We start from the raw sequence: 17,175 nt of genomic DNA on the forward strand, positions 1-17,175 counted from the left end.
ACAAAGGGACAAGTTGAGGTGACAGCAAGGAGACAAAGGGACAAGTTGAGGTGACAGCAAGGAGACAAAGGGACAAGTTGAGGTGACAGCAAGGAGACAAAGGGACAAGTTGAGGTGACAAACTTCAACACAAATCGGAAAACAATTTGATAAACCGACCTTTCATTTTTTTTTTTTTTTCGTTCTAATATGAATGATCATGCACAAATTGTATAATAATAATGAAAACCAAAATCTCTATCTTTAAATGTCTCAGTTAAAGTTCATTAAGCATATTCTTGAACGTTTTAAAAAAAATCAAAGCAAGTTCAAATAATTACATTTTTCAAAAACATCCACTTCCTCTGTCCATGTTACCAGTCGTTTCTTTTTCTCCTACTTTATCTCTACCTCCTAAGTCTCCTCTGTTCTTGTTTCTGTTGTACTGATGCCAGACACCTGTACCCTCACTACACGGAGTAAGGCCCTACGCTGGCCAGACGCGTTTGTACCCAGGGTACTCAGATCACCTTCTAATGCCTGTACCTGACACATTGTGTATCGATCAGTCATTATGGCAACTTTGTACCGAGTTCTCCTGTACAAGTTCCTGGTTTCCGTGTGCTACTTTGAACCTGGTTCTGTTGTACCGGTACCTTGCCCGATTGTACCGAGGATACCTGTTTCTCGTGTGCCGGTCACTGGCTACTTCGAACCTGGTTCTGTTGTACCGGTACCTTGCCCGTTTGTACCGAGGGTACCTGTTTCTCGTGTGCCGGTCACTGGCTACCTTGAACCTGGTTCTGTTGTACCGGTACCTTGCCCGTTTGTACCGAGGATACCTGTTTCTCGTGTGCCGGTCACTGGCTACCTTGAACCTGGTTCTGTTGTACCGGTACCTTGCCCGTTTGTACCGAGGGTACCTGTTTCTCGTGTGCCGGTCACTGGATACTTTGAACCTGGTTCTGTTGTACCGGTACCTTGCACGTTTGTACCGCGCGTACTTGGTTCTGGTGTGCCCGCGCCACGTTACCCTGTGCCTGATTTCACCGCACCATGGAAGAAAAGGTTGGATCGGCGCAGAGTGTTGCATAGAAGGCGCATACCTATTGTGTTTATAGGACGTTCCATTTTCCAGTCTTCCAGTAAGTTGTGAGGACCCTGTGAGCTGTCCTGCGGATTTTGGGGTCAGAATCCCTGTTGAATCTGTCAAGTGCCTCGGCAACGTCGTATTCCAGGTGGGTGGGGGAGCCGTCACACAGCGTATGTAGCACCTGGTCAGGACAAAACGGAAATAATACTAATAAGTTATATCGATTAGTGTCGTTATTACCTTTTTACAGAATATAACTGACGTGTTTTAGGTCTACATGAATTTATAATAATGTTTGTAGATATAGCGATTTGTAAAATTAAGTTTTTTTTTTCTTTTTTTCAATTATTACTTATCAACTTTCCGAATGTCAATGATAGGTAAACACTTCATCTACGGAAGGGGGAGTGATCGAATATATATATTTATTACTTACATTGAATAAATTTAGATTTTTACCAATACCAGCCATTCATATGTTAAAATTTTAATTAGCCCTTGAAAGTTTCGGATTGTGAAAGATTGATAATGCGTAAATATTAATCAACTCATCTTGTGAATAATGATACATAGTGATGACATTTTCTGCGCATTTTAGGGTGGTTTTTTTTCAAAGATATTAAAACATTAATGAAAAAACAAATCAACCATAAATCAGTAATTAATTTTCGTTATTGGATAATAATTCATCAATTATATAAACTTCTCGTAAAAAAAAAGATCAGTTGATTAGTCAATAAACAAATGATACCTGGAATCGGACGTTAGCTGCCTCGTCACCAACCATTTCAAGTACACGCTTCCAGAAGTCTTCGTGGTCTTTTTTTACCCTGCAAGGACACATTTCCTTGAGAGCGGTCTGTCTGACTTGTGGGCTTATGTGCCTTGTCAAGTCTACGATAGTTTCAATCGTCGTAGTGCTTCTACACAGACGGATAGCTTCCTTTTCTGGTAAGTCAGACATGGTGTGTTTGTTTACGAGTTGAGACGAAATCTTAACTGAAGCAGAAGCTGTTTTGTCTTATCTCAGTGATCTGACAGTGTATACTCTCACTTCCCCGATAACTCTGAATAGTTCCTAAAGCGTGGCTGTTTATATACACCATAACAAAGCTGTGGTGAAATTCTCGATATTGCACAACCATCGATAACATGTTGTTACCCGGAAGTTGAGAAATAGTTTTGTGTGTTCAAGGGGCAGTAACTCTAATATAGAACACGGTCTTACCAGTCGGTGTGTTTGTGTTCGCCAGGCGGTGTCTCATCAACGAACGTCAGAGTTATGGCTAAGTAACCTGCCAGTATCACGATCAGTTTATTGATGTGACTGTGGATCAACTATAACTGACAAAATGGATACCGCCGTCATATCAACACACAAAATACAGTGTGTCTCTCGTCCATTACCTCGCCGATTTTTATGTCAAAATGCGTCGATTTTGTCTTTTCAATTTGGTGTTCATTTTTTTCTCTCTCTTTTGTTATTATTTCGTTATATTTACTGTTGCTTCGCCCTTTTGTTTTCCAAAAACAATTCAATTGATTATACTTGCCATGTCCACTCGGAACTACGTTTCTAATCGTGTGTGAAATATTTACTTTGTATACAATTTGATTTAAACTAATGAATGACAACTTGAGTGTTGTAATCTTTGACACGACATGTAAGTCGGATTGGACAGCCAAGTCTTGCCACTGGTGATTTGCCTATTAAACTCGCAACAGACCATCTACTTGCACGTTCCTATGGTATGACGTCACTTAACCAATCGACTGTTCCTTCCAGTTATGCAGTTTTAAGTAATACACCTTTACATATACATTCTACTCTTGTTTGATCTAAAACGTCCTCTTCCTTTCCCCAATATCTCTGTAATTATATATTTTTAACTGTAATATATCGCCAATGTTGACAATGAATAATTCCATAAAACAGACATTTAACATAGTGCATTGTATTAACAAAACATATTTTTTGTATCGTGAAACCGATTGACTACAACTTTCTAAAAGACGAAAACATCGGAAACTATTGTTTCATATGTAGCGGGTGTATTTTGTATCATACCCTATTACACATAGTATAGGAAACAATTTTGCGACTAATTTTCTCTCAGATTTATTGCCAGCGGATATCGGAAATCTAGCTCCATACAATTTACGAAACGCACACTTACCGAGACAACATTTCAGTCTTAAACTGTTGCCAAATTCATTCTTTCCTGCTACAACAAAACTTTGGAATTGTTTGGTTAACAACATTAGATAATCTTCTAGGAAATCTTTTAAGGCTAATGTAAAAAAAATCAATATCCACTAATTGTCATCTAAGCAAACTATTAACAAACTATGAAGCTAGAAAACTAAATATTCTTTATAGTCGTCCGAGAAACCGAGTGAGCAGTCTTAATTATGATCTTCTCAGAGAAAAAAAAGTCTGCCGAGTGTCAATGTGGACATTCCTGAAAAGATTCTTTATCATTTCTTTTTTACTTGTTCTTTATATGATAACTTCATCTCACTAAATGACAATAAAATATTGTGAAAACTGCACAGCATTTCCTGGGAAGGTCGGGTAGGTTCGAGATCTCTCTCTAATAAATTTCTAATCGATAGTAACTGAAGCTATATGAAGTACTAAACATGATAAATTGATAGTCTTATCTCTTCATATTTCACACTCTGTTTAATCATGTGACAATTGTTATTTCATAATTGTATATCTGTATGTAGGGAGAGGTCAGTTATAAGTTGGTAAGATCATTTTGACATTCTAATATCACAATAAAATATGTTTAAACAAAAATTCTCGCTGTCACACATTTTATCATTTTTTTTCAATTTTTTTATATTTTTATTTTGTTTACAATTTGATACACAGAACATCTCTCGTACCATACAATTAGCTACTGAAAACTAACCACAATGAATCTTGAATTAAATATAACGTGAATGGAATATTTTCTAAAAATATTTCCCAAATGACTGCGTTTCGTAAGAACCTAAATCATATAGATTACCAGCTCAAGAAAGTGTTTAAATAAGTTTATTTTATCAGTTAAATTCATGATTCATCTCTCAACAGTAATAATTCTGGTAATATTTATGTATATTACATAAATGATTTCAATAGAAAAGAAGATTGTGTGATAAGGTTCTATATTTATCATTTCTATGCAACTCTCCCTCCCCCCCTACACCCCTACACACACACACACACACACACACACACACACACACTTTTTTTCCTTCAACAATATGGTGTTTATGCTTATTGAAACCACACCAACAGTAAACCTGCCGAGGTATTTTAGTCGACAGGTGGTCAGAATATTGTAGAACAGTGTGTGAATAAGCCTTTTGCAGTCGTAATACCCTCATGTCAGAATTTTACTCCAAACCTAGACAATGAAAACACATATTCGAAATGAATTTGACATACACACACTGATGAAATACGTCCGGACCCAAGGGAATGTATTTCGTTTAGTCGCAGTTTCTAGTCTGTCCATGTTAAATCAGTTATTTCCATTGTTCACAACTCCATCGTAAACACCATACAAATACGTACACATATCGTGCCTTGTACCCTACTCGATGTCTCGCATAACACAAAACAATGAATACTCCCTCGATTTGAACTTCCGTTGACCTACTAAACTCTCGTTTGGTCGATAACCGATGATCAAATATCATCAACTATGAAATGCTAATCTTTTAAAATCACAATTATTTATATTCATCGGTTTAAGATTAATCGGAACATACGGAACAGTTATGTAAAACAAGATAGATATAACTAACATAATATTGTGTCTTAGTCGGCAAAGTGTTTTGATTTGCATTATCGATTCATTGCGCATGACCGACAAGTTCGAGGGTATGATGGTCTATCGACGCGCGCATTCTCTGAGAGGAAGAGACGCCATTTTTAGCATTTCGTACCACGATATTGACGTTAAGCTTAATAAAAACATCCAATGTTTCACTCCTACGTACAGCTATGGACTCCGTCATTTAGGTAAGTATTTTTGCGATCAGAACTTTGCACAAACAGATGATTCGACACCATTGCATGTCTATTTATAGCAACCATACATGTTATGTTCTATAGAGGAAGTGGAAGAAGTCACCTTATTCACTTCATGCCATTAAGACATCAGAAAGTTGTAATGTTAATCAAATTTGAAAATTTTGAAATATTAATTTGAAATTTGAGGGAAAGCTGAATGTCATATGATGATGGAAACAAATCATCAAATAAAAGGAAATACCTATGGTCGATTATTTAATGTGACTTAAGACATCTGACAGTTATACTGCTTATCTATTTTGAAATTTATTAAAAGCGAAATATCTTAAGTATGTGAAAATGAATCAACAAGTAAATGGAAATAACTGAGGTATAGAGTGTAGCTGAAAACATATTTAGTCAATTATTCCGCTATGAAGATTCAAATTTATAAAAGACTAGGGTATGCCCGCTGAAGCGTTTATAAAAAAAACTAGTATGTACGTCTCTGACGCACGAATTTAGACTTTTAATTAAAAGGTGACAGAATTTTTATTTCTAACAGATCTAGATTGCGGTATACAGGTCTGTGGTGAAATATACTTTCTTGATTGTTATTATCCCGACTGAAATTGAAAAAAACGTGTCCTTTTCAGGAAAATTTCATTATCATTTCTCCAAGCAGATACAATTAACTAATACTACTAATAGAACTGATATAAGTAAACAGCTGCATTTGAAGTATGTACTATTCAGAGGACAATACTATTATACAACATATAGTTTTAATACTATGCATCCGGTTATTGAAATTACTGTTATGATTGATCAGCCAAAATTCTAAAAATAAGGAAAAGATGACAAATGATTTTTGCTTTTAACACGCTTGTTAAATCTATTCATCTGCCCGTCCGTCAAATTCTTTCTCTAAAATTTCCTCTCTCAGTTTTCCATCGAATCCGATCTCTTTGAAACTGGGTAAACTCCATCGTTAGGTTACCTGAAACAAAATGTAAGCTGGGGTAATCTATTCTGACCATGCCCCGGCCGTCAACGTGCTTTAGCAACTAAGAATTAAGATTTTTTCCCGTTTTGAAATGGTTGAATGGATTTTGATCACAGTTAGCAACGATCAGCTGTACCAAGTCAGGATCAGGATCTACATTTGTAAACTGGACAAATGAACAAACGGCTCTATACAAATTGTGTAGGCTTTGCTTGAGAATGTTTTGATTCTATGTGTACAGTTAGAGGATTACTGCCGTTTGTTGTTTTCGCCATTTTAAATCTGTCCGATACCACTCTCTTAGTTTCGATCGATCGTCACTAAACTAGTGATGCGATATCATTACGACATGAACCTGTGTTTCGAATTCTTCAAGTAAAGAAAAGTTAACGAGAATTTTGTTATTTTCAGCTTTTTCGGTTTGTCAGGAGATCTCTTGTAATTTCAAGATAACAAGGAGAGATGCCGCCAGGACGGCATTTTGAATGGACAATCAATAGGTTTTACTGGTTTTTCTGCTGTTTGATTTTTTATAAGTTTACTCGTAACTTATAGAAATACTGTAGAAACCAGGCAAGGCGAATTAAATGCTCTCAATACCGCCTGTCCCTACTTGTATAAATTATAAATAAAGCCGGTTTATGAATATAGCTCCTAAAGTGGTGATATAGAAGTGTGAGCAATAGACGGACTTACGGACGGGCGGACCGGCAGGACAGAAACATCATCTCTTCACTTAGCAGTAGGAATTTTCACACAAATTTTGCTTTTTGTTTGCTGAATGAACAGCAAGATAAAGTATTCTATTTTTAGCAACATTAGCCTAGACTTTGTTTGTTGACAATTATCATTGAAAACGTTCAAACCTTGAAGGTACCTTAAAGTTTGTAAAATATGAACATGTCTCTTAATAAGATATCGAGAAAATGCGACAGAGATTGCTATTTTAAGCTATTGACTTAGACGACCTTGGCGGATGACATTCATATCAAGAACGAATTCCTGTTATGAGACAGTAGAGTTACCTGGATTTTTTTTGTATTAAGAGAACATAACCTATTGAAATCGTGTTTCTGATCACTGGCATAAATGGCATGTCATCATACGAATGCTTCAATAGGTACTAGAAAAACGATTTTAGAATTGATAGATAAAATTATGATACTTCATCTCTATATTTTATTCTGAACTATGTTTGCAGGTGATATAATCATTTATCTTAGTGTTTACACCGTCTTGTAGAAATTTGATATTTTAATATACTAGTACTGAATTACATGTGGAACGATTGCGTGTGCTTTGCAAAAAGTACATCGTTAGGATTGCATCCCATTATCGATACCTAATTCTTGTATCGACAATACACGAAATAGTATTTTTTCATTTGATGACTTTAACAGCTGTATACGTGTCTCGTTAAAAGAATTCATACTAATACAGCCTCGAAATAACGTTATCTGGAGAGTAAATACGCAAGAAATGCATGAAGTTAGTTATAAGTATGCACACATTAAATATATGTGTGTATGTGGTTCATTTGAAGACAGGATCACGATTACATGTCCTTTTTTTCCCTCACTTGTCCGATACCATGGTCCGTCCGTCGTCAATTTTCCCATTAAACGACTTCTTATCAACTCAAATAATCAAAAGGCTCAGGATACTGACATGTAGACTGAAGCATGCAGGGAGGAAGGGATACCAAGTTTGTTCAAACGACCCACTTTCAACGTCACAAAAGCCGAATTGGATGAAAATTTAAACATCTTCTCAAAAACCAAGAGGTCTTGTGTACCGATATAGGGCATGTAGCCTTCTGGAATGAATGGATACCGCGTTTGTTCAAATCAATGCCCTTGGTCTATTTTCCAAGGTCGCAGGAGTCGCATGAATTAAAATCTTAAACGACATTTTTTTAGTAACGAAGAGACACAGGGAGCCGATTACACTTGGAGCAAACTGGGATTAAGGGCTACGAAGTTTGTTCAAATTAATTACCTTGACCCACTTTCAATGTCATATGGGTCAGTAGATACACGTTTGGAAATTAAGCTGAATGAAAAACAAAAACACAAAAAAAACGACATTTTCTAATTTTGTTTTATTTCTTTCTTTCAGAACAAACTTATGGTGCTTGGTAGATTGATCGGAACAAATGGCGGTCGTGAAAAAACCAGTGGTGTAAGTACGATGTAGGTCGACACCAGAGAAAGGAGGAGGAGGGGGGGTTGTAATAACGACGTGAACATCACAAGCCATCAAGTTATAGGATTTCTTCGCTTGATATAAATTGTACACCTAAGTTAATGGATGGACAAAATACACATATGTGTTTATTAAAGGACAATTGAGTCGACTAATTCATAATTGGTTAGTTTGATGATTATATAAACCGAAGTTAATGCCCACTGTGATGAGGTTTATTTCTTGGAAATGTCTTCGGTACGCGGAAATAGCAACGCCAAAGCGCAAATATCCTCCGACTCCTACACAGACGTTAGACATGTTAATAGCCAGACGTCTGGTGTTCCATAGTGTAAAGACAACTGTCTTAAAGTGTCTTACGTCCGGTGGATGTATTTAGGAAACACGAGCTAGCAACACCGGGCCTAAATTGGTGAAGGAATCCCTACGAAATTGTAGAACGGTCAAGTCTTCATGACAATACATACTTAGGAAAGCATAAACAAACCACAGATTAGGATATTAGTGAATGATGAAAAAAAACACGATGGATTAAATGTATCCCAGTATGAATCCAAGATTCCGACATCCCTTGTGATGTAATAGATTTATTTTTGCAGTTGCTAAATACTTATCATAAAATCTACCGATATCTTATAGGCTTTATCATAGCTGCCCCCCTACACGCCACCTCTGTGAACAAATCACAAGCTTAAACTTGTGATAATTAGTAAATGCGTATTTATATTGTATCAGGATTGCGACACTTTACGAAGCACTCATTGAGCTACAGATGAAATATATAATAATAGTAGTGGTATGCAAATGATCAAAGATAATAAAAAATATTCATAAAAAATTAATAAAACTGGTCATTATTTTGCTATCATACATTTTCATTTATGGCAGCATTACATAATCGCCATATGAAAGATCTGTCAACTAGTAATAATTATTATAACGTATTTATTTTCACAACTTCAATATCTAAGATGTCGTCCATTTACACCAAAAAAGTCTACCCCATATGAATGGATAGTTTTTATAACAACCACAATACAAATGCAAACAGGTCTTTTGACAAAAAGACGTTTCAAGTCCGAATAAGTCAATTTATAATTTTATGTATAATGTATACATGAGACGAAAATTGTGGTGTTGACAAATAACGTAGCGGTATGAACCGTTCACAGAGGTGTTACGGAGGAAACGAACCGGTTGGTTTTAATAGTGTACATGTATATTTAAAGTATTTATTTTTTGTCTTTTCAGTGGTACAGGGAAATTGCTGATTGACAAAAATGGGAAACTCCTCGTCCAAGGCGATGACAAAGTCGCATTGTCTAATCCAAATGAATCACATAAACTGATATCGCAGAAAAAAGCAGATGGCACATCAAACCTTTTTATGATTCCGTCTGAGGGAGTGAATAAGGGAAAATATTTTTTGGTGGTTCCTGAAAAAGAAATGGAAAAACTAAACATGACTACTAGTGACGTATTGTCCAGTAATGCTTCACACCCTCCAGCTAATCCCAATTCTTCGGCTACGCCTGGACAGGCGTCACATGCTCTATCGGCAGTCCTCAAGAACATCGCAGATCATATATCGTCAGAGTCGAAAGCATGTGATGACGCTACACAATCAAACGATTCAGGAATACGTAATCCATCAGTTACACGTCCTTTAGAAGATACTGGAACCAACCTACAAACATCCACAGCTAGTTCGTTTATTCCGTCTGGTGCAAGTATGGAACAGGAATATCAAACAAGCCAAGGACCTGACGCAAGGACCAGCACAGTTTCATCAATTGTACCAGTCCTAAATGTGACACAGGCCTCTGGTGGTATTACGGGAAGTCAATTAACGCTCGGCCCTTCCCTAAAAAGTATTCCTTTTTCGTCCGTAACTACTGTGCCCAGTTTGCCTAGTTCCAAACCGGTAATAATTCTGACCTCTGCCACTATTCCAGCGGTTCCGCAGGAAACGTGTAGTAACCAGACTCTGTTAGCAACATCGGACTCTCCTTCTCCACTAACTCGGCCACCGATAATGGCAACATGTCAGCAATCGCCAAACGTGGTATTTGACTCAACACCATCACAATCGCCATCATTAACCACCACACTGACCTCAAATCAAACGACGACTACAACAACATCCAGCATTCCACTCTTTCCAAAGATAGGAGTTTCAACTCCATCACAACAAGTTCCGTTAATTCCAGTATTAATAAATACAAACCAAATTATTACCTCAGCGTCCAGTTTTCTCCAGTCTCCAATGACTACTGTTCCAGCGTCATCACATAATGTTTCGTCGATTCTAAACACGCAGACGTCGAACTCCTTATGTACGCTTAAGCAAGTTCCAGTCGTCGTGTCCTCACAGGAAGTGTCACTAGTCCCTGTGAAGATCGCCCCTAAACAATCGAATGTTACCACTGTATCCAATTTTCAACAACCACCAGTACCCGCAGTCACACAGAGTCCTATCTTTGTAACCCCACAGCAAGCGCTGACTCTCTTAGGCAAAACGCCTGTACTGAGTGATAAGGCTTTACCGGACACTGTAGCCTCTTTAATCAAAACCATGCAAAAGACTCCAGTACCATATACTGTGAGTAACGCTACTAGACCTCAACAAAGCCCCATTACCTCAGCAGCTTGCCAAAGTACAAGAGTTTCCACAGTTAGCCACAATTCGGGCCCAACTACTGCAGCGACGTCGAAGTCATTAGAGTCGACCCCGATGATTAGTTATGTAACCACCTCTGGAAGTGATCGGTATGTCTATGTACCTGTTCCTGGGACACTTGATGGAAATCGTGTTTTAATTTCGAACAAAGCACAAAAACATTCCAGCGACGTAACATTAACCTGTAGCTCAAGTGCTGTATATACAACAACAAAGTTACAAAGTGAAGTAACCAGTGCTAATAGTGTAATGAATGTAGTGCGGCCTCAAATGTCAACTCAAAACATTGGAACATCTTTAAGTAACGCAACACCGATGATGCTTTTTAGTCACAATGCAGCACAAAATCTCAAGCCAACGAATTTAGCAAATCCCCTTAAACAACAAGACAGTAACGAAATTCAAACATCAGATGTCGGAACCTCCAAAATGCAAAGCCTGAGTGCCGTGTCACATAGTACAATCAGTAGCGCATCGCAGTCTCTTCGTCAACAAGGTCTCCCTCCAGCATTAAATGTGAAAAAAATCTATAAGTTGTCGGCTAGTGAACATTCAACAACTAACACTCCAAAGACAATTACAGTTTTGAAGATACCTATTTCTAAAGAACATTCATCACTACAACGTTACAGATTAGGGAGTGCGATTGCTTCTTCACCAGCCACATCAATATCTGTATCCATGTCTTGCAACGTGGCTCCGTGTGTACGACCAACAAAGACTGACCAAGATGTCGGTACCACTGCGTCAAATCTGAACGTTCAAAATGCAGCACCTCGAATTATTTCAACCCAGACTGCTAGCTCAACTAAAACATCATGTACTTTATCGTATTCCAGTGCAGTTAACGTGCATTCATATTCTAAACTTATCTTTACGCCAGTGAGAAATTCTGGACAGACGACATTACCTGTTAACGATCGTGTTACTGGTGTTAATGGAAGGAGGATTTTACAAAAGCCCAAAATCATTATATCCGAGAATCCGATAGCAAGACCAAAACAAGGCAGTACCATAATGGGGAATCTTGTGTCCATTGTCCCATCAAATGGTACAAAAATGGCAGTCAGACCATCTTTAGTGAAGACATATCCCCATAATTTTAGTAGTATCGTAAATGCCATCAAAAGCGACAAGAATGAAAAGAATGTTTCCAATCCGGTCTTTCATTTGTCACGTGACAACGGAAATAATGCTGGCTCTACGCAATTACACAGCACCTCTTGCTCTACTCAGATGATGACCAACCATTCAAATACATTGTCATATTCACATGAGAAAAAAGATGTCAGCGATATGCAAATCGTCATAGATTCAGTATTCTCATTATCAAGTGAGGACCAGAATGAAAATTGTGAAAAGGCGGACAATGCAAATGAAAGTTGCTCAAAAACTAGCAAAAATCCGTCTGAAAATCTGGAATTGAACCAGCGATTTGAGTCTAAAAGCACAACAGACTCTGGACAATCTATGGGTCAGATATTGAGGGAATTCGACCATCTGTCAAATTTCAATGGAGTAGTTCTTCCGGATGAAGCGATAACAGAATCAAAGATATTTTCTCCTTGTTATGTAGTCTTGGACACTCTCCACATGCATGGAGGGACAATGGAGGGTATCAATACGCGGTGCTCTAGAGCCTGTCGGCAAAATTTTCTTTCCAAGAAATCAGAAGTACGCGTGGCCATACACAAGAAGGAGTCCGTCTCCATGCAAGCAAGGTCAGAACGAAAGGCTGCAGTTGTAGACAATCCATTACTTAACAAAGAAGGAAATGCGAACGTAAGAAGCAATGTTCCATTACCTGATGCTGGGAAAATAAGAATGCAACGGTCACGTGATATTTTACGCGCTGAATTAGACGCAGCTGCACACGTCGCAGTTAGCAAAACAAACAGGATTAAAAAAGACGAAAGTAAACAAACGCCATCCACTACTGTGTCATCACGAGAGAAAGATGACATGTCAGATACAAAGCAGTCATCTTCATGTTCAGCTCTGCATATAGTTAAAAAGTTGACAAATTCAGACCAATTTTATTTGATACGAGTTGATGGTAAAACTGTGGTGATTCCTCACGTTAATACAGGAAACAAACCGAAGGCTTTTATCATAAATGATGACAAATTCAATTTGGGTTCCTTTACTGCCGATCAAACGTCTTCTCCGAACGCTACTGTAGCGTCAAACGAGAGAGTTCTTCCCAGTGTATCTACCAAGTCACCTTGTATAGTGTCATCTAATGTCAATACAAAGGACGTTCCGGGTGCTGTCAAGCCAGTTAAGACTCCAACCACAACGTCTACACATGTCAACATCAAACCCGAGCCCGTTACATATGGCTACGGCGATGAGACAAATACACAGCCACCTTTGATTGTTAAACAGGAACGTATGGATAGGGGGTACTCAGACGAACCGCCTAAACAAGAACGTATGAATAGGGGGTACTCCGACGAACCGCCTAAACTGGAACGAATGGACACTGAACCACCAAAACGGACATCGCGAGAATTAAAGTCAAAAAGGGACAGTGCAGCTCCTGATCTCATTGCAGAGGATGGTGTCGCTCCAGCAAAGATTCAAAAAGTTATGTCAAAAGAAGAGAGGATTAACTCATTGAAGGAACTCTTGAAAAAGCAAGAAAAAGACTTAGAGGAGATGAGACAGCGACGTTTTGCTGAAACAACACCAGCGGATCGTGATTTATAAAATTGCCAAATTGTCCGTGAATGTAAGGTTCGTGTAGGCTTATGTGAGATGTATAAAAAAAACAATCACAATGCTACCGCTGATATGTAACATATAACTACAATGTTACCACGGATATGTAACTACAATGTTACCGCTGATATGTAACATATAACTACAATGTTACCATGGATATGTTACATAACTACAATGTTACCGCTGATATGTAACATATAACTACAATGTTACCACTGATATGTAACATATAACTACAATGTTACCACTGATATGTAACTACAATGTTACCACTGATATGTGACATATAACTACAATGTTACTACTGATATGTAACATATAACTACAATGTTACTACTGATATGTGATACCTACAATGTTACCATGGATATGTTACATAACTACAATGTTACCACGGATATGTAACATATACATGTAACTACAATGTTACCACGGATATGTAACATATAACTACAATGTTACCACGGATATGTAACATATAACTACAATGTTACTACTGATATGTGACATATAACTACAATGTTACCACGGATATGTGACATAACTACAATGTTACCACTGATATGTAAAATATAACTACAATGTTACCACTGATATGTAACATATAAGTACAATGTTACCACTGATATGTAAAATATAACTACAATGTTACCACTGATATGTGACATATAACTACAATGTTACCACTGATATGTGACATATACCTACAATGTTACCACTGATATGTAAAATATAACTACAATGTTACCACTGATATGTAACATATAACTACAATGTTACCACTGATATGTAACATATAACTACAATGCTACCACTGATATGTAATCACAATGTTACCACAGATATGTAACATATAACTACAATGTTACCGATTGATCATATGTACGTATCGGACAGTGGGAATGTTTTCCTCCTTACGATATGTCCATACCACTGTTTTGTCTTTAACCTGATATGATGCGGAAATTCTTGCAATGGATGAAAATACCACTCATAGTAATACATATTCGTTTGACATAATTTTATTCAACTGTACAGATTAGATTTTCTAAATATTTGATGTGCATTTAGCATATTTCGGTTACCGTTCACATGCATAAATTCCCTGTACGTTAGATAACATTCATTCGTTTTTAAGAAGGTTTGTTTTTCTTCATTATATTTCAACCAGAATAGATCGATAATATTCATTTTATGAATATGTACGTCCTTACGTGTCCATTATGTGTAACTGTACGACGGTTCGGTCGGACATGTTCATTTTGTGCGTCCGTCCGTCTGGCCTTAAGTAAGATCACGTTAACATGTATAGACTTAGATGTACCTACCTTATACCTGTTTTTATCGATATCTACAGCGCTCTGTGAAAGTATTTATTAGATTCTAGATTTTGTTTAGCTCCACTTTCATCCAAGCAGATATTAGAAGCATAAGAAGATTTTACAAATGTGTTCTTGTTTTTTGTTAATCTTGCTGCAGCTGTAATATTATTTTAATTTTTTATCTTGAGGGAAGTAAAATTTGTTTCAATAATATATATCGTATTGTGTCGTTTTATTGATGAACATTTACATCGGTTTACATATCTCTATATTACAAAAATATACATGTAATCTCAAAACTGTGCCGAAAAAAGTTCGTCGCAAGTAAAATAATGTACTTCTAGATGGTAGGTGTAAAATTTTATTTTGATTAGTTATGATACACAAAAATATAGTTTGTTGTCGAAAGAAGTATTTATATGTCATTAAATAATTGATATTGCTCCGTTAAAACTGGTGGATTTGTTCAAATTATGTACGGTCCGACCACTAGATGGCTGGTATAGGGCATTCCCAAGAGTGATTGAAATATGGCATCATCAGAGACACTATAAACAAGCCGTATAAACCTGGTAGTCAATGGCCGATTGGTATTAATCCATTGTCAGGTTCTATACAGTGGCTTGTTGAATTTAGCTCGAACCATGTGTGCTGTATCCTGAAGAATAGTATAAGTCAATCCCTAGCTTTACAGAAATGTTATTCCCAGTAAATTTCGATGGTTTCCTACGGTGATAACAAAGACTTTGAAACGTTCTTGGTTGTTCTCAATCATACGAATAATGTTTTGTCGCTCATCAATGAGAAGTCTCAGAAAAATCTCACACCACCAAACAACAAGTTGAACTAAAAACATGTCGAAGTAAACTGATGAAAGTCTTCAAGTATTTATCTTACTTTTTTGTTCAATTAACATTGGGTTGTGGTAATATATAGAGTTTATTAAAGAATGTGTTTGTACGGAAACATTACCTGCATAATAAATGGGAACATTCTGTTTCTGTTGGAAAAAGATATTATAATGAATACGTTACACTACAAAGTTCAATGTCTCACATGTCATGATTGTGTTCCTCGAATCACCAGAAATGTGTCGCCAAACATACATTATATACATTTCCTTGTGTATATCCATAGATCCGATAAAGGATGTATTACCAGTGTTTGTTAACCGTTGGTATCTACTTTTTTCTGAAATGCCGTGGGGTCATTGACAATTACTGGAAACGTTTAATGTATTTTGTGCGTATTGAAATTTATCAATATATTTTAATATCACTTCCATGCGTTTTTTTTTTTAAAACAAACAGTGACAATTAACGTATAAATCCAGTATGAAAATTCATGTCAACAAATTGTCTCAGAAATTTAGTCATTATTGGCAAAGATGAAAAAAAAGTTATCATTTCCTTATGAAGAACTCTACTGTCGATCCCATTTACGTCGAACTAATAGATATAATTACGTTTTCTTCGTGCTTGTCATTAACATCCGGTAAAGAAAAGAGACATACATTTTACAACCAACAAAATGCTTATTCAGTAAAAGAAATATGTACAGATACGTCTATATCTGTGCACGTACAGAAAGGATTCAAATTTTGAAAGGGGCCTACATACTAAATACGAACAGATTTATGCCCCTTCGGAAGCAGGTGCGTTCGCTTTGTTGTTGTGGCAACTATACGCTGCGCATGCCCACACGTAGGAAGAAAAAATATGGCGGGCCTTATTGTCAAAGAGGATTAGAACCGAACAGTAGAGGTAACGGATATAACTACACAGGCAAGTATGCATCAATGTACAGATCACTGAAATGTTTAGATATACGAAAAATAACTAGATCTCCGTTCTACATGTAAAAGGCCATGTGATCGGAGTGTTAATGCGAAACATGTTACTGAGGCGACAAGTGATGTCAAGTTTATCTTGCAGACTATTCAGGAGTTTTCACAACATCCGGTTGACGGACTACTGAATAAATGGAGAATCTGTATATTGTGCTCTTTATTTACATTGACATGCAATTATGGTACATCGTTTTTGCCTTTAACGTGAATGAAACTATCAGTAATTTTAATCAGAATCATATGGGGCCTAAATTACGATATGCTTTACCAAGTAGCTGCAGGGGAGCAATCATTATTTCAGA

At 37.0% G+C, this 17,175-nt stretch overlaps 2 protein-coding genes across 2 annotated transcripts; one reads left to right on the forward strand and one right to left on the reverse strand.

The window, feature by feature from the left end:
* Positions 1 to 408: 408 nt before the first annotated feature.
* Positions 409 to 2,077, reverse strand: LOC132547741 (uncharacterized). Its single transcript, XM_060211542.1, has 2 exons — positions 1,824 to 2,077; positions 409 to 1,253 (listed from the first exon to the last, which is right to left on the reverse strand). The coding sequence occupies exons 1-2, from the start codon at positions 2,034 to 2,036 to the stop codon at positions 1,095 to 1,097; spliced, it is 372 nt and encodes a 123-aa protein (XP_060067525.1). The 5' UTR covers positions 2,037 to 2,077; the 3' UTR covers positions 409 to 1,094.
* A 2,930-nt stretch (positions 2,078 to 5,007) lies between these two features.
* LOC132547664 (mucin-2-like) lies at positions 5,008 to 15,207 on the forward strand. The gene is made up of 3 exons (XM_060211451.1): positions 5,008 to 5,093; positions 8,209 to 8,271; positions 9,547 to 15,207. Exons 2-3 carry the CDS (start codon positions 8,246 to 8,248, stop codon positions 13,685 to 13,687), a joined length of 4,167 nt encoding a protein of 1,388 aa, XP_060067434.1. The 5' UTR covers positions 5,008 to 5,093; positions 8,209 to 8,245; the 3' UTR covers positions 13,688 to 15,207.
* Positions 15,208 to 17,175: the final 1,968 nt, after the last annotated feature.

Source organism: Ylistrum balloti, unplaced genomic scaffold (assembly GCF_031769215.1).
Source record: "Ylistrum balloti isolate Yb309-2 unplaced genomic scaffold, AGI_CSIRO_Ybal_v1 Utg369972, whole genome shotgun sequence".
In the NCBI taxonomy this organism is placed as follows: Eukaryota; Metazoa; Mollusca; class Bivalvia; order Pectinida; family Pectinidae; genus Ylistrum; species Ylistrum balloti.